Source organism: Gymnoscopelus braueri, assembly GCF_963280865.1.
Source record: "Gymnoscopelus braueri genome assembly, chromosome: 1".
Classification (NCBI taxonomy): domain Eukaryota; kingdom Metazoa; phylum Chordata; class Actinopteri; order Myctophiformes; family Myctophidae; genus Gymnoscopelus; species Gymnoscopelus braueri.
In genome coordinates this window covers 53,749,484-53,774,318 of record NC_137603.1, presented here as the reverse complement: position 1 = coordinate 53,774,318, position 24,835 = coordinate 53,749,484, and the positions used below count along the sequence as shown (strand labels likewise).

Sequence of the window (24,835 nt, the reverse complement as noted above, 5' to 3'; positions counted from 1 at the left end):
CATTCTGCATAAACCCGGCATAAACATTATTCGATGCCCGGCACAAATGTCGTTAACCTCCCCCCTCAGACCCGAGTTCAGGCCGCTCAGACTCTTATGAGACACATGCCCCGGATTTGAGACCGTTTGGTCAAATGAAGGAAAAGTGACATATCCAGTTCCATAGGGGGAGCTGATCTTTCTTTCCCATCTGAATGAAGGAGTCATTTTTTAAGGCTGACAATCTCCTCATCTTTCCCATTCCTCTGTTCCATTTCCAGGAACTATTATCAGTTGCTGTCAGTTGTCATGTTTGCCAGTTCCCACCTGATATCATGTGGGAGTCCTGACTGCTCCAGGCTGAACTGAATAACTGCTAGCTTGCATAAAGTCTTCAGACTAGGATTTAAGTCTAAGATGTACAGGATATGTGTGTGTTCACTGTGTTGTGTATCGAATCTTCCAAAGAGGATGATACGATCTCCCACCACCGTGCAACAGCACATCCCATCCACCCAACACAGAGTCTTCCCCTTTGGCTCAACCTTCTTCCAGGAGGATATCTCTGGAATATATTTCCACACATCATTGGTTTTAAGCAAGTACAGCTCTCCATTGTGGGCAAAGGCTGAGGGAGCAGACACACATCTTGGCCAGAGGTGTGCAGAAGGCATCCTCGTCCAGCAGTTGGTGTCAATGTCAAAAACACTGAGGTCGTGGCAGAGGCTTTGAGCCGTAAAACAGCCAAATACAAACATCTTTGTCCCGATGATGGTGGCAGAGTGATTTATTGACGGAGGTGGCGGAGTGCCTCTGAGTTTAATTGAAGACCAGACCATTGTGGTGGTGTCCAACTTGAAGATGTCTTTGGAGAGACTATGCTCATCGAACGGACCACCTGGATTTGACCACCTAGCTCCTCCAAAGACATACATGATCTTCTCCAAGACACAGGCTGAGTGACACATCCTCTCAGGTGGAAGAGACCCTGATACCTCGGGCCTGAACCAGCTGTGGGCGTCCACATCAAACGCATAAAGCACGTCGTAGTACTCCTCCATTCTCCTATTAGCCCCTCCCCAGATGTAGACGATAGCTTCTATTAGCACAGCTGTGTGGTAGAAGCACTTAGGGGGAACCTCAGGGGGGCGCTCTCCTCGTTCAGTTGTCACAAGAGGCAACTTCCTCCAGCGCAAAGAGACTGTGTTGAAAACATGCACCTCCATCTGGTCCCTGGAAATCTCCCCGAAACAGTAACAGGGATCTCCAAAGGCGTACACCTCGCTCCCCACCACCACGGAAGCGGCATAGTATATGCTTGGACCTCGCGCTGTGATGCGCAACATTTCACACACCGACCAACAACGATACGTCTATAAATATCTATCTATATATATAATCCACAAAGTCTTGTCCTATAAAGGTGTGCAGTCCATCCACAAACACTTACTCTATGACACAGGACAAACGTCACAAAAAGCTTGGCCAATCCACAAAGCCTGATGGGTTTCGTTAGCCAATCAGTGAAGTCGATGCTTGTTGATCTTCCTAATGTTACGACCCTGAGGTAGTATGTTTGCCAGACCCAAGGGGTCGGCCTACAGGAGGCTTTGTCGGTCGGTCGGTCGGTCGGTCGGTCTGTCCCTCTTTTCCTCTGCACACACGTCATGCGAAGTCTGGCCATTCAGATTTCAACCACTAGGGGTCTGGCAGTGCTCCGAGGAGCACCTTTTCTAGTTTTTGGGCGGTGAAACCGCCCCTATAAGTGAGGTTTGGATATTTGTACAACAAATCCTGCGCTGTGATTGGCCAAAAATGTACCCCGCCTAACCCTGCACCGTGATTGGCCAATCACAGTCTATTCAGGACTGTGATTGGCCAGTGTCACATGACACATGTGCATAGCCCTATATAAGAAACCATAACTTTAAAAAAAACATACATTTGTTTTTTTTAAGTTATGGTTTCTCCCATCATAAAGAGTGTTTCAATAAATGTATTTATTTTTTGTACATGATTGGTTGACTCCATTCAGTATTGTGATTAGCTAGCAAGACACCGCCCACTTCACACAGGGTGTGATTTTTATTTTTCACCTTATTGGAATGTTGAAATTGCCTGAAGGTACTTATTATTAATATTATGTCTGCATGTCTCTGCTACCACACACACACACACACACTCAATGACCACAATGGAAATAAGCTCCCAAGCTTTTGAAGTGTTTTATGCTTTTGAATAGATATGCACAAATATTATGTTCATGTGTAAGCAAAAGGTACTGACCAGAAAAGGGTGGAGTCCAGGTAGCAGGAGTTGTAGTGGCCTTGAATACCTTTCTTCTTTCCTACCATGACATCCAGCCCATCGTTCTCTGTGCGGGGAGGAGTGTTCTCGTGGACCACCTCACTCAAGTACCCGCCGAATGCTACACAAACACAAAGAACACGAGTTTAGAGATCCAAGGACTTATTCCTCCCATGCTTGGGTTATGTGGTTGATGTTCTCATGTAAATAACTTAATCATAAGTGAGCAAACCCCAGGTACCACAGCTAGACATCTGCTCAATCATTCCAATACATGGTCAAGACAGGACTGGGTTTGTCAGTAGGTAGGTAGGTAGGTAGGTATGTACTGCATGTCTCTTGTCAAAAGTAAGACCAATCACAGCCGATGCCAATATGTGCATGGATAGGGCTGTCTCGATTACAAATTTATGTTGACGATTAATTGTCACTCAAATTATTGCGATTAACGATTTAATTGTGTGTTTGGCATTGAACATTGGAACATATGAATACAAATACATTTCTGTTTGCCTTTTAGGCTTTCGTAATCAAAAATTGCACAGGGCAGATATGACAAATAACTTAAATATACAAAGAAATTGTTGACATATTTAATCATTTTATACATGTAAAAATAGCAGAAATAGCTTACTTCGTGACGCGTTGTAAGCTTGTAGATCTGCTATTTCTGCTTTTTTTATATTTTAAAATGTGTATTATATATTTTTTTACATATATAAAATATCTTTTTCAACATGGAAACGATTATGACGTTTATGCAAATAGAATTGCGATTATCTCAAATAATTGCGATTAGACGATTATGTAATAATTGTGACAGGCCTATGCATGGAATCACGAAACAGAACCACCTCAAAACAGTCTGCACCAAGACTGGTAAATCCAAAGTGAAACTAATGAAGAGGGTGGAAGTTGGATTGCAGTTGTACAGTAGTTGTAGTCAGTCAGTCAGTCTGTCAGTCAGTGTCTGTCTATGTGTCCCATCTGGTTCACCAATCACAAAGACGTTTATAAAGGAGAAACCAATATGGATATAATGACTTCAATATTCTCTGTGCAACAGGTTTGCTCGATACAAGCATTTAACCATGTGGGTTAGAAATGCATAAAAACATGCTCAAACATTCTTCCCAGCTTGGAAGGGTTAATACCAAAGTGAAACAAGACAAGCATAACATACTATATATAAAGCAGCTTGGTGTGATTTAATTTGGACAACTAACTGGATACACCTCCGCTACTTTAAGTGTGCGTGCCTCAGTCACAATACGCTGTTAGACCTGGTCCAAACAGGTGCCTGTGCCTCTGCTCCCTCCCACACTGGTGGACGGTGAGTCCCCAAAATACCAAACAAACACACACGGGGACAGACACCCACTAACACAACTGTGACTTAGGAAATTGTCATTTTGCGCCTCACGCCAATCTGCCTGCCCCACATTACGGTGCCAAGGAGGACTCCCCATTGCAGTCAGAACTGCAGACTCATTTTCTCCACCTCACCCCCTGGCACTTCACTCTCCCTGTACCTCTTCCTGTGTCCACCTTTTTAGCCTCCTTTTCTTTCGATTGATGCTAGCGAATGTCCAAGATACTATGGTACTACTATGCATCTCTTTGTCACTTGTTTTTGTTTCTTAGATTTGTTTTTCTTGACCACAAATGTTACGAATGCGATTTAGAAAGCGGGTTACTTAGACAGATGCTAGGTTCATTGTTTACCTGGTATCCTATTAGTTTCAAACGTACAGAATGTTATTTTGACTGTTTAGACAGATGCCACGTTCTTTGTTTACCTGGTATTCTAGTTTCTTTGAGGCACTACAGTGCTCTCTCTGCACTCTATTTATGTGACTATTTAACTTGTTTATTGACCAAGAGTTCATGTTTACTCTGCTTATTCCGATCTCACGCTCGTACTGTGAGTCGCCCTGGATAAGAGCGTTCCTCTAAATGCCTGAATTGTAAATTGTAGGGCCTTACCGTGTGTCTTGTTTAAATATGCATGTGCCAAAATGTCACTGAATGGCAGAGATAGCAGAGATAACAGAGATGACAGATACAAATAAATGAATAAAGCCCTCGATTTACAGAGAGAAACACAACGGAACCACGAAAACGGGGGTTATGAGAATAGTTACACACGTTTAAACCATTCAATCCGGGAATGCATCTGTGTCATTTTTCGATTTCTTTGGCTATTAAAAAATAGCAGATCTACAAGCTCATAGCACGGCACCGAGTGCTGCGCTATGAGCTTGTAAGTGTATATCTGCTATTTTTGAAAGAAAATGTGTGCAAATCTTTGAATATAAATATACATTTTTAACACAAATTCTGGGGGTCCCTAGAACAGAATATTTTAAGATAGGGGGTCTGCGGACAAATACATATCATTTTGGGTGGTCCTTGACATGAAAAAAGTTTGAGAACCACTGATATTTTAGCAACATAACTAACAAACATAAGTAAAAAAAAACAACTAAATAGCAGATCTACAAGTTCGTAGCGCGTCACTCAAGCTGTGAACTTGTAGATCTGCTATTTTTGAATAGCCCAAAGTATAAAATAATGGCTAAAAATCTAAAACGACACAGTATGCGTTCCCATAATAACACTATTATTCCCACAATGACTGGGATATTTTTGTCCAGTGTAAACAGCTAGTGTAGCGGGTGACTCACCAATGGAGTTGCAGCGTTCTATGGGGTTGGAGGAGTGGTGGAGCGAGGGGAAGCGGGAGTCGGGCCGGCAGCACTTGAGTTTGACAAACAGGGCCTTCTTGGGCGGGCAGCTGAAGTAACGTGTGCCCTTAAAGGTGCCGTCCGTGCAGCCGACACACTCTTCTTCCTAGAGCCAAAGACATTATTAACAATATTGTCATGTACGTCGTACCTTATCCCAATGCTTCTCAAACATTTTCCTCGAGGACCCCTCAAATTGATATGAATTTGGCACCACAGCACCCCCATAAGAGAAGTTATATATTACATGGTTTGCATTGGATGATGCTATTCTTTATCTGCATAGTACTCGCTTCAATAATGAATGCTTCTGTGAAAAACCCAACAAAGTAAAAAAAAAAAAAAAAAAGAGAAGATCTACAGGCTCACAATGCGTCGCGACGAGTAGTGAGCTTGTAGAATGGGTATCGAATAGCCAAAAATAAATAAATACGGGTTTAATTGTTTAAACTGTTCCTAATTTAGCTGGGGACCCCCTGGAACTCCCTCAAGGACCCCTGGGGATCCTCGGCCTCAAGCTCTGCTGAGTCGGCGCGCCTCCGTCATGGACAATAACTATTATCACGTGTGCGTGTGAACGCGTGTTCAGCTTTCCCCTAGCGTTGCTTCCTGGTTGCTATGTGGGGGGGAACAACAAAAGCCAGGTCCGCCTCGCATCAAAGCCCCGCCTCGCGGCGCCGTCTCCTCCTCCTCCTCCTCCTCATCACGCTGCCTCGCATCAAAGCCCCGCCTCGCGACGCCGCGTCCTCCTCCTCCTCCTCCTCGCGAGCCTAGCATAATAAACCCTGTCTCGAAAAGCCCCGCCCACGCCTAAAAACGAGCGCGCCTTCTCCAATTTCCCTGGTTCTCCAATTTCCCTGTGACATATATACGGCTGAAGTGGGTAATGTATGTTTTGTAATAATAATCAAAATCGACAAAGTAACTAGTAACTTGAGTTTTCAAATAATTGTGGTGGGAGTAAAAAGTACAATATTTGCCTCTGAGATGTAGTGGAGTAGAAGTTAAAGTAGGCCAATTGCAAATTGGAAATACTCCAGTAAAGTAAAAAAATACCTCAAAATTGTACTTAACACATTGGGTGCCAAAACCGTATATATACGGTTTTGGCCATACTAACGTTGAGTGCCAAAACCGTATATATACGGTTTTTGAAAAAATAAATAAATTTTTTTTTTTTTTTTTTCCTCCTTCACAGCAACAGGAAATACCACTCCTACAAGATTTAGACTCCAATCCACCTCCTGGTTAACTTATGACTTCAAAAACCTGTATCTCGGCTCCTGTGTACTTTTTTTTTTTACAATGTTAATTTAACTATTTTCAACTGGCTGCAACTATGGAACGGATTACCGAATGTTTTTAATTTTTTCCCCCCGATTGTACGAGACCTGTATGTGTGTAATGAGGGGATCACCGTGAGGACGGTGATCACTGAAAATATTTTGTGACTACTTGAAAAAGGTTCAACATTTTTAAAAAATCCTGGCACTCAAAGTATAATATTTTAATAAACCTCTGGCACCCAATGTGTTAAGTACAGTACTTGAGTAAATGTACTTAGTTACTTTACACCACTGATGGTTAGTAGAGGGCTACGCTAGAGGGCTACGTCATACTACGTATATACTAGTAACACGATAGAACACACCACTGACTGCTGCGTCAAAACGATTGGAGAGTAACAGTATTTCACAGATGTAATGTTTCACCACTTCCTAAATCATTCAATAAGATTTTTTTTTATTTATTCTTGATGATATTGAATAGACCAGGGGTCTTCAACAAGGGGTTCTCAGAGTTACTGTAGGGGGTCCGCCAAGTCTTTGTGATAGGATTTCAATTTTTTACATTAACCACTTAACCAACGCCGAAAATAGCAGACCTACAAGCACACATGCGAGGCGTTGTGAGCTTGTAGATCGTCTATTTTCGACAAAGAGGTTTGGTGTAGAGGGGAAAAGGAGCAAATCAAGTACCAAGTATTGAAGGTTTAAGGGGTTAAATGTCTGAAATGAACAAAAAACATTAATTTACATAGCACTGATGATAGTCAATGAAGCTATCTATCTATGCAATCTATGAAAAAGTTGAATCTGCAACACAAATGTATGCAATGTAGTGGGGGTCCCGGCTTCATCTCTCCCTCAGCTAAGGGCAAAGGGGGTCCTTGGCCTGAAAAACGTTTGAAGGCCCCTGGAATAGACTTGTTTTCCTCACCAGCTCCAGTCCAGCCAAGGGTTCCAGCAGGCCCGGGGGCAGCCCCACCCAACGGATTACCCCGCAGAGAGGGGGGTTCTCCTTCACCTCCACCAGGGACCCCACCTCCAGGCCCCCCGGCTGGCCCCGGGGCGGGCTGGGGGGCCGCCCACCCGGCGGCGGAGGGGCGGCGGAGGTGGGAGGCTGCGGGGGCTGCTGCTCCGGCTGTTCCCCCATCACGGACTGGACGGAGAGCGAGAGGGGCCCATGGCTCATGCTGCCATTGGGGCCCGCCTTCCGGTTCAGACTGAAGGGCAGAGAGTGGAACTTGTTGTCGCTGGACAGAGAGGTGGCCGTGGCTGCGGGGGCCCTGGAGGAGGGCGGAGAGACCTGGTTGAAGTCCGGCGGCGTGTCCGTGAGCGACTTTGCTGGGTCCTCGCCAACTGTCAGGAAAACAAATGGAGGGAACCGAAAGTTACACCGCATGAGTCAGTAAAAAGGCGGTGACCGACAAGGCATGAAACGATTTATCGTAAATCGATTGAAAATCGATTCAAACTGGTGACAATTTAAATCGATTTAATAAAAAATTTATCGTGATGCAAACAGCAGAGCGTGCGTAAAAAAAAGAGAAAAAAATACAGGACCTTTGTAAGAGAATTGATTAAAAAAATGTCATTTGCTACTGTATTGAAAAGAGAATTAGAGAAAACACAGTATTGTAAAAAAAATAATAATAAAGAGAAGAAAATACTGGATTTGTGTAAGAGATATAAAAATGTCAAAAAAATGTTTTTTTGGGGGGAAATTTGGCTGGAAAATAATTTTGTGTTTACATAAAAAAAAAAAAACGTATCGTGAACCTAGTATCGTGATTCGAATCGTATCTCGAGTTGAGTGAATCGTTACATGCCTAGTGGTGACGTATACTGGACTTGGGCCAACATGTATCAATGTAGACATGTCAAGACTTCCATTACCAGACCAGATTTGTTATACATTAGATGGTTTTTCGAAAGTACAGTGGTCCCAAAGTACAGCTGGTGTTCATTCTAGCCATCTAACCAGGGGCTGCAACTATAGCTGGTAGAAGACAACTGCTGTAGCGGTAGTTTGGGACCCTGAGGACTGAGTTGAGAACCACTATTCTAAAAGGCAAGCTGTAGGTAAGATATCTGCTGGCATAATCACAGCTCTTCAGATGCTGATTATGCAACCTAACATTTCCATGTATTTATTTATTTACTACAATGTTAAATTGTAAGCATTGAAAGTATAGAGCTGATATGTGTAGCTTTAGAAGAGTAGTTCACCCAAAAAAAATCTTCTTTTCTATCAATTAAAGACACCCCATGAAGCCTTGAATTCATGGAGATTTTTTTGTTTAAGTCGCATTCTTAAACCAATAATTTGATGACCGGCAGAGTCAAGTGGGCTGCTATTGACCGATGACCCGGTCATCAAATTATTGGCTTAGGTATGCGACAAAAACAAAAAAAGAATTTCGGTGAACTACTCCTCTAATCTACTTCCACATTGACACAAACACAAGTTTGAAACCAAGGTAGCAGAGATATTATATAAGAAGAAAAATAAATACCAATACACCAAAGAAAAAAATGTGAGTATGAACCTGAGGGATGTGGAAAAAATGGCCACAGCAATGAAAGGAGAACTGATAAAAGTGTAATGAACAAACAGCCAACATCACAAACGAGACCAACCGTGGTGTTCCCCTCGTTCCTGCAACAACAGACAATCATACATAACAGTTCTCTCTGCGGTGGAAATTCTCCATGGAGAATGCCCTTGCTCCTCGAGCGAGAAACAATTGAGTACAGAGGGGGAGAGAAACATTGTTTTGTATTGTCGATGACCATTACAGATGTAATGAGGAGTGAAATGCCCATTTAAGCCTCCCAACAAGTCAAATAGGAGTACCCAACACCATTATCTGTGATATCTATGGTCTAAGGATGACGATGTGACAAATGTACCAATGTCTTCACATAGCACTCCAGACAGAAGGTTTTTATTAATGCTCTGGCTTTCATTTTTGTGAGCCAACGCTCCTATCCCTGAGCGACTTTTGAGTGAGATTTAGAGGGATTAGTATCTTTCTAAAACAGTGGTTTTCAACCTTTTTCCATATCAAGGTCCATTATTTATTCGGCATTTGAGCCACAGACCACCATTTGATGAGATTTAGCCTCTCAGACCCAAAACTATTTTTTGTTATCGTTGGATAAGATTTTGTCCACAATTCCATGCTGTATTGATGTGGTACCAATAGGAGAGATTAACAGGCAAACGTTGATCAAAATAACAATTCTTCTATATTCTCTAATTGTGTAGACTTCTTGTTTAATTAAGTAATGCAGATGCTTAAAGGAGCTACACCATGAATTAAAAAAAAAAATGGATATTTAATATCATATGGTGTATGTCCCTCAAACCTTTTTCAAAAGGTTTGAGCCTAAATCATCACTCAGATATACTCATCCCAAGTCAATTGTCTCTGGCTTATACAGCACTTTCAGCTGCAATACCAAAACGTCCTCTTGGGCAGGGGGGGGCTACTGAGCAATTCTGTCTGTTAATAAAAAAATATATTAAAAAAAATTATTAAAAAAAAGGGGAAAAATGGAAAAATTCTGCATAAAAAGAAGCATCTAAGACAAAATCGAAAAAAAAACACTTTGAACATTTTTGAACAATTCCACCAAGTGTTTGAGGTGCCTGTTTCACCCACTTCCGGGGGGCGGAGCCAAAATCCGAGCCCGAAGTATTTGTTCGTAGACCCCCACTTAGGGGGGGTAGAAAAAGTTTCGGAGCGATTCGGGCACTTTTAATTTAACATTGGGTTTGCCATCAATAATGTTTGTGACATCATAAACATTTCCATTCTGAGATCGCCTGTTCAGACACGCCCATTCTGGAAATCCATGAAATGAGAAGGAATGACTGAATTAAAAAAAAAACATTTTTTGGGGTACAAGAGACACTGGGGACCCCAAAAAATACAAAAAACCAAGAAAAAAGTGATTTTCATGGTGTAGAACCTTTAACAATAATTTAACTCTTGAGAGTGTAAAATGAAACCAAATGGACCCATTTTACTCTCTCAAGAGTTAAAGATCTACCGAATAAGGGTCCATTTGGTTACCAACTCTCCATCATTTAGCTGGGGACCACCTGGAACCCCCTCAAGGACCAATGGTGGTCCCCGGACCACTGGTTGAGAACCACTGTGCTAGACTAACAAATGCTATTAATTCAGCTTGACCTGTGGCTGTTGTTGTAACAAATGCGAAGATTGTGCACTACTATTTAAACACTTCTGCACAATTTCCAATTTTCCAAATTCAAAATACTTTTTCATGTGAGAACTGAGACACCTGATGTTGTCATGCGCTTAGTTTTCTTCCTTCTACCTGCTGCTGCACAAGTTAAGCATGAAGCAAAGTATACAATAGCCAGGAGAGTGATTCTACAGCACTGAGCATTATTAAAAAGCCTCAAGTCTTACAGATGAAAACCATGCCACACCAATAAGTCCATGCAGATGGAGTCTCGCGCTGAGAGAAAAGTGAAGTCAAAGGTCTTCTTGATAGCAATCTACTGCGTGAAAATGCCAAACACATTGTTGTCCAAATAAAACCTGCTTGGATTGTAATTGTAGATTTATTCACCATGTTCTAAATCTAAATGCTGCAAAATGATGTTAGTCAAAAGTGTTACTGATAGTATGCAATACTTATGTAGAAGCTGAGTGCATTTATTTTGTCCTAGATGACCATATAATTCTAGCCATCACAAGAACATTCACACATATTGCAATGCAGTTAATGTTTAGGTTCTGACAAGTGATGTGCTGGTCTCTAACAAAATATGTTCCCGTAAGTTCACAGCAGTGGATTTGACAATTAAGCAGCTTCAAATCATTAACAGGAGCTTGCTATCAAGATGATTTTCTTTCTTTTTTTTAGGGTACATCTTGTCACGTCTCACAGTTTACCTTCATCAATATACCATGTGCTTTTGGATTTGGGTTGAGCTGGTGGGTCAACAGAGCTGCCATTTAAAGTATAGTAAAACTCTGACTTGCTCCTACTGCCACACTGGTGACCTAAGCCTGCAAACAATAAAAGTACATGAAAGAAAAACAACAAGGAAGGTGGTGGCAGTAGAGAGAGAGAGAGAGAGAGAGAGAGAGAGAGAGAGAGAGAGAGAGGGAGAGAGAGAGAGAGTGGCATACGGTAAATATTTAGCCACATAGAACATTGACAGTATATTGAGTGACAGGAGAAGTTTAACAAAATTGAATTGAATGATCCCATGCAGATTTACACAGGCAGAAATGCTGGGAAGAATGTGCTGCGAGTTTGCGCGAGTTGAGTTCCATCACACAAAAAAAGACCACAGCAGAATAGTTTGGAAAGGGAAGCACAAGGGTAGAAAAGTGATTATGAGTACCAAGGTGATCCATAAATGGTGAGAGTACCACAGCCAGCACCACATAAGTACACATAATAACTGTAAAGACTTATCTTGAAGAGCAGAATGGCTTTTATACAACGTTTACAGGCATGATGTGTTGTAGAGTCACAACGTATTCTTCAAAGCAGTATTAATACATTCAGTGTTTCCCCTAGGATGAAGTTATAGCAGTTGGTGGCGAATATTTATATCGAAATAACTTTGCACTCAAAATAAAGAGCGCAATGTGCTACGAAATAACAAGAAGAATGCATGAATAACGTGGTGGCGTTGCATCGCGGTGAGATCAAACTTTTAGTGTTGTAAAGATCTTTCAATGGATCTGGATGGGGCCCTGTACTCTCCTCAGTGCTGTCACGATTATGAACTTTTACTTGCAATTAATTGTCGCTCAAATAATTGCGATTAACGATTTAATTGTGTTTCTGTCATTGTAACATCATGATTAAAAATACATTTCTGTTCGGCTTTTAGGCTTCATAAACAAAAAGGTGCTTAGGGCAGATATGACAAATAACGTACGTAATTGTTTAACTTTATACTTTTTATACTAAAAAACATGAATAGTGGAAATAGCAGATCTATTAACGATTAGGCAAATAATTATTGCGATTATCTCAAATAATTGCGGTTAGGCGATTATGTAATAATTGTGAACACAACTTTGTGACTGGATATGAAGCATACATACTGGTAGCGCAACATAATATAAACGTTTATAAAGACATAAGATGGAGTCGTCTTCCATTGTTAAGAAACAAAGATATATAATTTACATAAACATCCACACCACTGCTGAATGCATATGGGGAAACACTGACATTATTTTTCTTATTAATTAATTAACAGCACGGTTGGAGAGTGCGTTGACCAATCTGACTGCTGTAAACCTGTTGTATAATCACAGAATATTAAAAAAATATGTTTTCTTCATGCAAGAAACCAATCACAAGAGATTCACAGGTTACACATTCCGCAGTCACATCAAATTAATCCATTGTTCTGGAACAATCTGGAAGAAATTCTCCTCGTTACCAAAGTTCTCTGTTTGTTGTTATTGCTCCATTACATTAAAATCAGGAATTTCACATTTTAAGGATGTTATTTTGCAAAAGCAACGAATATACATTTCCCAACAATTTCATGTAATTCGATTTAAACGATAGTTGCACAGTCCTGCTTTTTTTGCATTTTCAAGAAAGGCAGTCAAAAATGTGCACATACATCAATTGTAAAAAAATATATACTGTACAACCTAAATATTAGTCATTATTATTTCAGTGCTATTATCACACCACTTTGTCATTAGGGTTGGGATCCTTTTATTTAGGATTTTAACAATTTCGGGTCCATTTGATTCCATTTGTACAACATTTTGGTTCCATATATACACTCTCAGAGTGTCAAAGTTTGAGAACCACCGGTAATTGCATATCAGACGTCCACATACCAGCTCTGACAGTGTGATTAAAAACATGTTCCGGAAACAGTTCCAAAATGTGATGGAACCGATTCCGGTCCCGTTTCCCCCCAAATTCCTCTGGTTCCAGATCCCAACCCTATAGTTGTCATGCACCCTGTTATTATGGTTGTGATGTCCTTATGTTGTTATTCTGCAATGATGCTACAGGGTCTGCTTTTTCCTTGATTTAGAAAATTGATAAAAGATAACACTTTTTAACCCATTAAGACCGGGAAAGCAGCTGTAATTTTAGATTTTAACCACTTTAACCATTATTTTATACTTATGCTATTCAAAAATAGCAGATATACAAGCTCATAGCGTGGCACCGAGTGCCGCGCTATGAGCTTATAGATCTGCTATTTTTGAAAAATCATGACAATTTGTGCAAATCATTGAATATATTTTTTTTCAAGCAAACATTTGTAACTCAAATCTTTGCTTCGGGCGGTCCCTGGAACTAAATATTTGGAGATGGGGGTCCGCGGCCAAATACATATCATTTTGGGGGTCCTTGACATGAAAACGTTTGAGAACCACTGATATTATAGCAACATAAGTGTTTCAGAAAACTGTTAGATTAGAAGACATTTGTAGAATCGGCCTCAGGTCTTAATGGGTTCAACTTAAGTGATAACAGATTTTTTCAATAAAAAACGTATATTTCCACCTTTGCAGATTAACAAACAAAGTCTATTCCAAGTGGAATTCCCCTTTTCTGTGTTGGGTTCCCCTTCCCCAGCAGGCTGTGGTGGGTTTGTTAGATTTAGTGCTGTACCTTTGTTCTTTGGCTTGCTTTGGCCAGAGGACGACTTGTCACTGCTGGTGCCCCTGGAGGCAAAACTGTGCTTTTGCAGCCTTTGGTCCTGCATGGAATATTCTGCAGCAGAGCCCAGAAATAATACACCCAACATTAGAGGAACATCCCTCCAGATCAGTGGTGGAAAAAAATGTACTCAAATGTTTTACTTAAGTAAAATAGTATCAATACTGCAATGCAGAACATACTCTGTTACAAGAAAAAGACCAGTATTCAAAATGTACTTGAGTAAAAAGTACAAACGTATTGGCATCTAAATGTACTTAGAAGTACCAAAAGTAGTCATTATGCAGACTGCCCTATTTCACAAGTGTTCAAAATCTTTTTTAAATAGCAGATCTACAATCTCACAACGTATCGGCTATTTTCAAAAAGCCGAAGCATCTAGGGATAAAGTGGTTAACGCATGTTTTGTAATAATAATTACAGAGTAACTAAAGTTTTCAAATAATTGTAGTGGAGTAAAAATACAATATTTTCCTCTGAGAGTAGAAGTAAAAGTACTGAATTTTATTTTTTTAAATCCAGTAAAGTGAAAATTCCTCAAATTTGTACTTAAGTACAGTACTTGAGTACATGTACTTAGTTACTTTCCACCACTGCCTCCAGATTAGCATACCTGTACATTTACCTACCATACACTACACACTGTGATTAACCACTTGAATCCTAACATCTCTATTTCTGGGCAAGTTCGGCCAAAATAGGTGAGCGTTCGAAAATAAATTGAAGATCTACAAGCTCACTACACATCACATTTGCGACACGTTGTGAGCTAGTAGATCGGCTATTTTCGGTGAAGAGATCTGATGGGGGGGAAGTAAACCTTGGCTGTTGTATTGTCTTGCACAAAAAGTCTTACTGTGTACCCTGTAGGACTGTCCTGGACTTAAGAAATTCTTGGTTGAAACTATTAGTCACAGGAATTTGTCAACTTATCGATTAGTTGATTGAATACAAAGCAAATAATCGACTCACAAAGTCTGACTGACCAAATGACAGCTTAGTACTCAGTGGTCCTGTTGCCAGTTTTTATTTTTGTTACTGTATGTGCCGTGTTTTAGCAATGCATAAGAAACCCTCACTGTTGTCTCTGGCACAGCACTGATAAGCTTTTTGTCCCCTTGAGTATGAAATGAGAGCATCTTGCATATTGGATAGTTTAGCTGCCTGAAATGTGCTTGTTATACCAGAAGAGGGTGCTGTTGAGCGTGTTGTAAAAAACAAAGTGAGATGTATGGTCTAAAACAGCGGCCTTCAACAGGGGGGCCGCCAAATCTTTGTGTGAAAGGAACCTATTTTTAGGAAGATTTTTTTTGGGGCTTTTTCTGCCTTTATTTGATAGAATACAGTAGACTGACAGGAAATGGGGTTCTCCCGAGATGGGGAGTGACACGTAGCAAATGTCGTCGGGAATGGGATTCGAACCCGCGACACGCGCCTAGGTGCCCGGACCGCTACGCCAGCCATCCGATGGGAACTTTTTTAGATTAACCCCTGGAACCATAGCATCTATATTCTGAGGGAAACATTAGCCAAAAATAGCAGATCTACAAGCTCTTTGTAGATCGGCTATTTTTGGCAAAGAGGTTTGGTGTAGAGGGAAAAAACAGCAGACCAAGTACAGAGTGAAAGGTCAAGTTTACCAAGTAGTGACGGTTTAAGTGAGTTAAATGTCTGGAAATACACATTAACATCAATCCAACACTGTCTGATGTGATCTATGAAATCTATGAAAAAGGTTTAATCTGCAACACAATTTTAAACAATATGTAGTGGGGAGTCCCTGCTTCATCTCTCTCTCAGCTAAGGGGTCCTTGGCCTGAAAAACCTTCAAGACCTGGTCTAAAAACCAGTGGTTTGCAACTCCAGTCCCAAAGGACCCAAGAAGTGGAGGTTTTCATTCTAGCCATCGAATGAGGGACTCATTCACACCTGGAACACAACAGGACGTGATGGATATAGAAGACACACTTGAACCAAATCGTGTTTTTTGTCTTTTTTTTTAAGCTTACCCGTGGAAATTCAGGCATATTGTTGCACTCTGCATCATCTCCAGAGCATTAACGCATTAAAATCGGGAACACATCTGTGTAACCACATTATTTTATACTTTGGCTATTCAAAAATAACAGATATACAAGCTCATAGTGCGGCACAGAGTGCCACGCTACGACGAGCTTGTAGATCTGCCATTTATATGTATATGTTTTTTAAAGCAACATTTTAAACTCAAATATTTGCTTCTGGGGATTCTACAAATGTCTTCTAAATTCTAAAAAAAAGAAATTATGTTGCTATAATATCAGTGGTTCTCAAACTTTTTCATGTCAAGGACCCCCAAAATGATATGCATTTGTCCGCAGACCTCCCCCCCAACTCAAAATATTACTTTCCAGGGACCCCCAGAAGCAAGGATTTCAGTTACAAATGTTCACTTTAAAAAATATATATATATATTCAAAGATTTGCACACATTTTTAAGATCTTTCCAAAAATAGCAGATCTACTGTACAAGCTCATAGTGCTATTCTATCTATATCTGCTATTTTTTTTTTATAGCCAAAGAAATCTTAAAATGACACAGATGCGTTCCCGGTCTTAATGGATTAAAGGGACTACACCATGAATTTTAACTTTTTCTAGGCTAGGCTCCTGACCTACAGTATGGGCCAACATGGCTCCTGAAAAACAGGGTTGACACAGTCATGCATTCATTAGATATGGATAAACTGAATGAGGGCAAAAATCTAAGAAAAGGGTACTGTAATAAAGCTCCTTTGAAGGCTCGCGGTCAGACCAGTCTGCAAAAGACACGGCAGCTACCGGGATGGTTTACCAGGCTAGGAAAAAAAAAAAAAAGGAGCAAACCTCAGCCCTGGGGAACCTCGGTCAACTGAGTATATTTAGGGTTTACGTTATTAACCATCCTGACTAAAAAACATAATTCACCCGTCTATAATAATCTGTTAAATTAGTAATTGGTGATACCGTTTCAGAACTAAACATCAGAGGTGATTCACACCTATAGGCATGTGCCATGTCATCACCTCTTTCTTGTCTGTCTAGTAGTGAACAATAAAGAGGCAGATTCAATTTAACCTTAACCACTCCAACTCTATATTTTATATATTTATAGATCTATGAATCTAGATCGGCAAAAATATTTGGTGTAAAGGGAAACAAGGAGGCGGCTTAGTATACAGTAGAGCCCTGGGGGGGGAGGCTCCGGCTAACTAAGTATCTAGAGAGCAGGGGTCTTCAACGTTGTTCAGCCCAAGGACCCCTTAGCCAAGAGAGAGATGATGCAGGGACCACACCGCTTACATATTGTATAAAATTGTGTCAAACATTAAACTTTTTCATAGATTTCATGGATAGCTTCATATTTGTTTGACAGCACTTCAGCCACTTAACCTTTTAAGCCCTTAATACTTAATACGCAAACTTGACCACAGGCTCTGTACTGGGTGCCATTTCCAGCAAATGTTCCCACCAGAATAGGGATGCTAGGGTTCAAGTGGTAAAAAAGAGTGGTAAAAAAGAAAAAAAAGTTCCTATCACACAAAGATATGGCGGCCCCCCTGTAGTAATTCTGAGGACCCCCTGTTGAAGACCTGAACTAGGGTTTAAGCGGTTAAGAGTACAGTCACTGTGCCTATAAAGGACCCTGACACAGGGACCTTTGCGTTGCCTCACGTCTCCAGTAAACGTTGCGCTGGAATACAATGCAAAAACTACAGCACAGCCAAAGATGGTTAATTTATGAAGATAAACCATCCCAGTTGGAGCCACTAGAGGCGAAATGGTACACACATCCTACAAATGGTATCCTAAGTGGGCGTCGTCTGACGGCAGATCTCGCGAACGTCCAATGTTTACTGGCGCTAGATCCCGCGAGAGTGTGTTGCTGGGACAGAGAAAGGTCAATAATAAAGTAGATTTTCTCCTCGACTTGTGTCTCTGAAAAAAGCCATTTTAGTATGAAAAACTTAGGAAGATTGTGTGGCTTGTTGACGATTGGGTCCAATATTTAGTTCAGTGACCATCCTCCTATAATTTGACAAACCTCTGTAGTGGTGTAGTGCGTGGTGTAGTGGTGAGGCCAAAATTGGTTCTGCCCGTTTCTCCTCAGTGGCCGGAGCAATTGATCTGTATTTGCACACAGCCTTTGACCATTACCATGTGCACCTAACAAAGAAGCGAAGCCCGTTTTCCGATTACACAAAATCTCTGCTGTTTATTAGCATTTTTGTGTTGCCAGATCATGTGCGCATATCCCCCCACAGGTATGGTCTAGTGGAGCGAAATAATCGCAGAAGCTGTGTTCACGTTCACTCTTCCATTGGAATTAATAGACTCCAACCTGCTTCTCCTAAAAAGGCGGCCACCTACTTCACCCACGTACGGGAAGTAAACTGGAGATGGTATGTCTATCTTTTTTTTTGCTTTGGCTACAGCTAGTGGCGCTGTTCTGCGCCTGTGTGAAAGGAAATAACTCTCCACACCAGGAGGTGGCAGCGGTCTGTCTGTATCACTGCATATCTAGCAGAGACAATCTCCAAAACAGAGACGGCATGGACTGTTTCTCAATACCAGAATATAAAGGACGAAATTGCACCCTTGGGAAGAATGTTCTGGTCGGGTAAACCTGGGGAGAACTGTCACTACAACTGTTAATATTTTTAGTACATTTTTCTTTCTTTTTTTCACTGAAAATAGCAGATCAGCAAGCTCACAACGTCTTGCGTTGTGATATTTTCACTACTTTTGTGCAACACAATCATACGACAAAGTATAAAAATATCATTTATGGATATACAGACAAAGATGAAATACGGCGATACTGTACAAGCTTTCTGCCCGACAGTGATGATATTCTCAAAATATAATGCGTCGATGGAGTTATTCCCTGCGCAATTGGGAAGACAAAAACAAATTGAGCATGTCAATATAGCCTGTGTGTGTGTCTGTGTGTGTGCCCTCGTTTAATATGTCGTTGGCTTGCTGTTCACTTCTTCTCATGCTCCGATTTGCTCAGGCTGACAACAGCCAAACAGAGCTCTCCCTCCCAGTCCCAGACTACATTTGTTTCGTGTAGCCAGACAATCAGAGATGTCCGTCTACTGATGATACGACTGGGGAAATCTAAATTCAATGTGGGGGTCAGAACAATAATGAGAAACCAGCGCTAAAGTAACAAACCTGAAAACCAATCCTGATACTGGGATAGGGATGGGACGATATGAAAATTACATGTCACAATTATTGTGGCAAGAATTATTGCGATTAACGATATTATCGCGATAATCAAAATATATATATATACAAAAGCTAATTCATCCTAGTGTATGACGGCGGACAATTTCACGATAAATTAAAATCTCTGCGACACTATTGTGAGCGTTTTTCTTTATCACGATAAACGATAACGATTATCGTCCCATCGCTAGTCCCAAATATGCCAAAAGTGACAGTGTCTGCATTGTTGTTGTTTTTTTTATTTCCGAATTGTTTCGACCCAGTTTTAGCCCACGCATTGAATTTAGACGTCACTAGACATAACAGTAGGCGGAGATCTCTGATCCGCCTGGCTACGCGAGTCTATGATAACATCAGCTGCCAATTCAACACGCTTGGGTGAATGGGCCTCGCTAATGGCCCACTAGCGCCTACGGTAAACTACAAGCTCCTGTCGGACAGATGGCCACAGACACTCAACTACAGCCCGCCTGATGTTGGCTTGGTGTGTCAGGGCCATAAGGACAGCCTCCCATTCACACTATCAATGGACGGTGGCACTATAACATGTAAGTTCAGAAGACCTCAGCACTGTGTGTGTTTCAGCCAGCGTGTTTTGATGAAGGTTTGCGTGGAAATGTCTTGGCTGGTCAGTAATTGAGATCGAGTCTTTGTTTTACCAAGTCATTTCCAAGATTTCCCATGATTGCTTGCAAGTCGCATTATAGTCGCTTTTCAGTTAAATGTTTTAATTGTAGGTCAGAGACAACTTATGAGAATTTCTTTACACATCCCTAACAACAAGACAGAAGCAAGGCAACCAAGAGTATCCCTGTAGACGTTCAGATTCACAAATGAACATTGAGCTGTCCAATAATGCAGGAATAGCAACTTGCAAAATAACAATAATTATAATAATTATTTGTTTTGGGTTAGATTCGTCCCTTTACAGTAAGTATCTTTGCACTATGATTAAGCAGACTTCATGAGGCCTGCCATGGACTGTACCATGCATTTGGGCTTCAACGTGTAGAGAGTTTTTAGTAGGCAGTAGATTAGTAAAATAAACAAATCTCATTTTGCTTGAAGTTAGGGCTTCGTCAGGAGAGGAGGACAGGCGGAACACAAACAAATCAACAAGCTGACGTGGAGAACAAAGAGCCTGAGTATCTCACTTGACTTTCAAAAACAAGTGAGCCATCGACACAAAAGGCCCCCTGTTCCCGCTTGCAAGCCAAACACAAACCCGGGAGCGCTCAGACTCAGCTCAGCGCTGCTGCGAACGAGAAAACACTGTGGAGCGCTGTTGATTGCTAACGCTTAGAAATGCACAAGATTTAAGCGATCAATGTTGTTGTAAACGTTGACGCGGGAATTAAACACAAGCTACAAACTCACCTGGCATAACGTCACAGATGGGGACGAGGCGAGTGTGCTCCAAGCTGGCAAAGTTACACAGCAGTTTCCCGTCGAACACGCCGTCCCAGTCCCCGATCGGATTGTCCTGGAAGAGTTGGAGAAAGAGACGTAGTGTGACCCTTGCAGGCGTTCCTCATCTCGCTAGCCTCCCCCCCCAACCACCCCCCACCCCCCCAAAAAAAGAAAATGTATATCAGTCTGATCAAGATGGCTCTGCACAAGTGTCAGCCTGCCATGGCAGCACCATTACTCAGTTTCTCCCCCAGGCTTAATAAAAGTATATTAGCTAATGCCCTACCAGTAAAAAATGATGCCGTCTCTCTCTCTATCTACCCATCTATTCAAACATGGTACTTTGGCTAGATTCCTATAGCACTGCCAAAACATCACAGCTCCTCTTATCCACTCCACGGAAGCGATGGAACCTCATGCCACCCAAAATGCACCTCTCCCCCCTGCAAACGCAGCTACCACAGTTTACCCATCCCCTGGTTTGAGGCTCCTTTCGCCACCGGGAACCACGCTCTCTGTCGTGTGTTTACGAGGCCAGTGCTGTGCTGCTGCTGTAGTAGTAGCTATCTAGCAAAAGGCAGGGCGAGGCTGGGGAGCTGGGGAGTGAAACAGAGCAGTGGGCTCTCCTCCTAGGCTGCCCGCTGGCCCCATGCCACGTTGTTGGGTCATACAGTGCTCAAGTCTTTACCTCACTCCCCGCGTGACTGCCTAGCCTCCGTGTGGGAGGGAGGCTCAGATGCTGCGAGTGGGCAGAAGCTGCTGCTGCTGCTGCTGCTGCTACGGCTGCTGCTTTCTGCTGCTAACGGCCAGCAGTCAAATGTCTCACTTATATGTATATGAATCTTTTTGCTATGACTAGGCATCTTAAAACTCCAGCCTGGCAAAACCAAGCAAGCGTAAATGCCAGCTGCTCGTGCCCGCAAACTAAGCACACGGTGAGTCTAACCTTTGCACTGGTGTACCGTGTACCAACTTCTCTGCACCGGTAATAAAACACTTTGATCTAAGCATGTTCGTGGATTAGCTTGAAACTACAATGATTAATCCAATCGAACAAAACAGATTCACCCGGCTTTGATAAAGTGATGATCCCGCTTTCCATTAGTTTGTGCAGAAACAAAAATGCCTTGAAGTTGAATACCAGTATGTGCTTTCTTCACCGGGGCTGGACAATAACCTGTAATCTGATAAGAAATATTCTATATTGAGCGTTTAATAATATCAGGGGCTTGGGAGTTCACAAATGCTAAGGCTCTGGCTACAGTACATCTATTCTGTTTCTTGTGCTAACAAGATACTAGAGATGAGCTTACAGTAGTAACTTTAACATCAATTTACATCAATTATATATTACAGTACGCAACTAGGAAACACTTAGGAACGGGAAATGGCGAAGGGCAAGCATTCAAATGCTAGTCTCGTCGTTCTATGATGAATAGTTTAGAAGTGATGTATGATCTTGTATTGATCAATAACTGAACTTCTTGACCTTCACCTTTGAATACCAAAGTGCACCATATAACACTTTGAGTTAGAGATAATATATAGCCTGTATAGTATTAATTGTGCCTTGTTACTGCTCCCCCAGACACCCAGTTTTGTCCCCTTTATTGTCTTGTTTTGTATTCCTATATTGTTTGCCTTCACTGTGGTCTAAGATGAACGCTCTACATGTACAGTACAGGACGTATGTACAGGACATTTCTGCCGGGATTCTGCATGGCAGAATTGACAATAAGGTTAGGTTTCATGGCCTTGTGTTGTGATTTGACGGTGATACATTGAGCTATTACAGAAAGAGTGACATACAGACAGCCTCATTACAATAGTTTTGCAATCGCTCCGTGGCTCAACCGATACTAATTGACTGCAGTGAGTGTGTTATAGAACATTGACTTGATCTCATACAAGTTTACTGCAACTACCCTGCTTCCTTTGAAGCCGCCGTTAACCTATTAAGACCTGAGGCCGATTCTACAAATGCCTTCTAAAATCAGTACACTCGCACACTTTCAAGATATTTCAAAAACGTTCTAAAATAGAGATGTACAAACTGTGCAAACTAGCCAACGCAAACATCTAAAATGAATACTTTCCAGGTCTTAACTCATTCACTGCCTAGAACGACTAAAACGACTTTTGTCCCATAAGCCCTGTCTGCCTAGAACGACTAAAACGACATTAAATGTTTTCTCTTTTTTTTTTTTTTTATTTGACCCAAAGACCAATGAGATATGATTTTTCGAAGATCTAGACTCCCATCCACTTCCTTGTTAACTTAAAACTTAAAAATTCTGTATCTCGGCTCCTGAGTACTTTTTTTTTTCAATGAAAAATCTCTGGCAGTGGGCAAACGCGGCCAGAAATAATTCAGGCAGTGAATGAGTTGTTAACGGGTTAAAACTAAAACGAAAGAACTGCATCAAAAACCTTACAGCATTGACTTGGACTTCAGCAATGTGGTCAAAACTAACAAGTTCAATTAGAGGTCACTCCACCATCTCTACAACTTTCCCATTCTCTCCCTCTCTCTCTCTCTCTCTCTCTCTCTCTCCGACACATTTTCTGTGTCATCACCACCCATCTCTTCCCTTCTCTCTAATCCCTCTCTCACCATGTCAACGCCTACGTAGTACCCCAGGCTCTCGTTGCCAGGCAGCAGGTCACAGAAGATGATGGTGCCCCTCTCCGGGCCCTCGCGGGTCTGCACCAGCACCCGGGAGTTGATCTCCAGCCGCGGGAAGTCCTGCAGCAGCTCCTCCTCCACCAGATTGACGTGGTCCACCTCCAGCTCTCCCAGCTCCTCCTCGTCCTCCTCGTCCTCCCACAGCTCCAGCTTGTCCAGGGCCACGAACACGCCGCACTCGTCCTCGCAGCGGAAGAGCTGGCGGCCCTGGTAGGAGCCCTCCGTGAAGCCCTGGCCCCGGCCCTCCTCCTGGAGGAGGGGGGGGGGGGGGGGGGGTGATGGAGTGATAAGAATGTGAGGGTGAAGTGATATAGAGAAAGAGAGATGAGGAGAGAGATATAAAAATAAAAAAAGAAGATGGCACAAAGGGATAAGACAGGGGAGAAAGCAAGACAGTGAGATTGTGAAAGAGACGGCAAGTGAAAGAGACGTGCATGTTACAATCATTAACACTGACACCTGCCATAATTACTGTCATTAACAGTAATGCTGCGTTCACACGGGCAGATACAAAGATACATGCTACCATTAATTCTCAATGGAAGCCAGCGACATGAAGGTACAAAGCAACATCCGACGTTTGTAGCTGCTACAAAAGATACAAATTGAAGTTGAGCTGGGTTCAACTTCCAGATACAACGATACAAAACTACAACTGTAGCTCCGATGACGGACGCACGCTTGATGACATCAGCGACCGTGTTAAGCAACACAGATACAAAGCGACAGAGCGACAAATATGCTGTTTATCTGTGTATGTTTGCATGGGCCCGTGTGAACGCAGCATAACAGGGTACTACTGTATAAGCTGCACTCCATAGAGACTTTTTGAGTGATAAGATGTATATTCTTTCATTTATTCACTGGTGACTGTACGTTTAAACGTACCCAGTGCAGGTGTCTTGCGTCTGTTTTATTGTTCTATTTTATTATTATTATATATTTTTTTATCTCGACTCTCTTGTTCTTACTGCTACTATGACACACTTGATCCAATAGCACTGTCAGCGTGACGATCAATAAAGGTTTATCTTGGTTTATCTTACCTTATCTATCTCAAAGAGCTTTACAGTGTGTCACATTCTCTCACACACATTCTCTCACACACACACACACACACACACACACGCACGCACACAAGCACGCACGCCGCACACACACACACGCACGCACGCACGCAAGGCTGCTCATCAGGGTTCAGTGTCTCAGTCAAGGACAGTCAAGGACACTTGACATGAAGCCAGGAATCGAACCAGAAACCTTCCGGTTCCTAGACGGCTGCTCTACTGTACCTACTGAGCCGCCCACAGGTCTGGTCTACGAGTACAAGGGCTTGATTCATGCAGTTGGCATCACACAGCCTGCTGCATGTGTAGCTGTACCTGACCCTACGGGACAGCCACAACGTTGAAAATGACCATTGAAGGGATGTTCACACAGACACACGACCTAAACTACTGTGC

The 24,835-nt window shown here is 42.0% G+C and overlaps 1 protein-coding gene across 7 annotated transcripts in view; it reads right to left on the bottom strand.

The window, feature by feature from the left end:
- Positions 1 to 24,835, bottom strand: part of cyld (cylindromatosis (turban tumor syndrome)) — a 46,366-nt gene that overhangs the window by 16,136 nt on the left and 5,395 nt on the right. For 3 of the 7 annotated variants that reach the window (XM_080428975.1, XM_080428977.1, XM_080428976.1), the window contains exons 3-9: positions 23,301 to 23,621; positions 20,654 to 20,759; positions 13,973 to 14,074; positions 11,251 to 11,367; positions 7,254 to 7,675; positions 4,974 to 5,139; positions 2,266 to 2,407 (exon numbers count right to left, since the gene is read on the bottom strand). In XM_080428975.1, coding sequence (XP_080285101.1) covers positions 2,266 to 2,407; positions 4,974 to 5,139; positions 7,254 to 7,675; positions 11,251 to 11,367; positions 13,973 to 14,074; positions 20,654 to 20,759; positions 23,301 to 23,621 — 1,376 coding nt within the window. The remainder of the gene's footprint in view (positions 1 to 2,265; positions 2,408 to 4,973; positions 5,140 to 7,253; positions 7,676 to 11,250; positions 11,368 to 13,972; positions 14,075 to 20,653; positions 20,760 to 23,300; positions 23,622 to 24,835) is intronic. The other 4 variants (XM_080428979.1, XM_080428980.1, XM_080428978.1 and 1 more) reach the window with 3 other exon arrangements.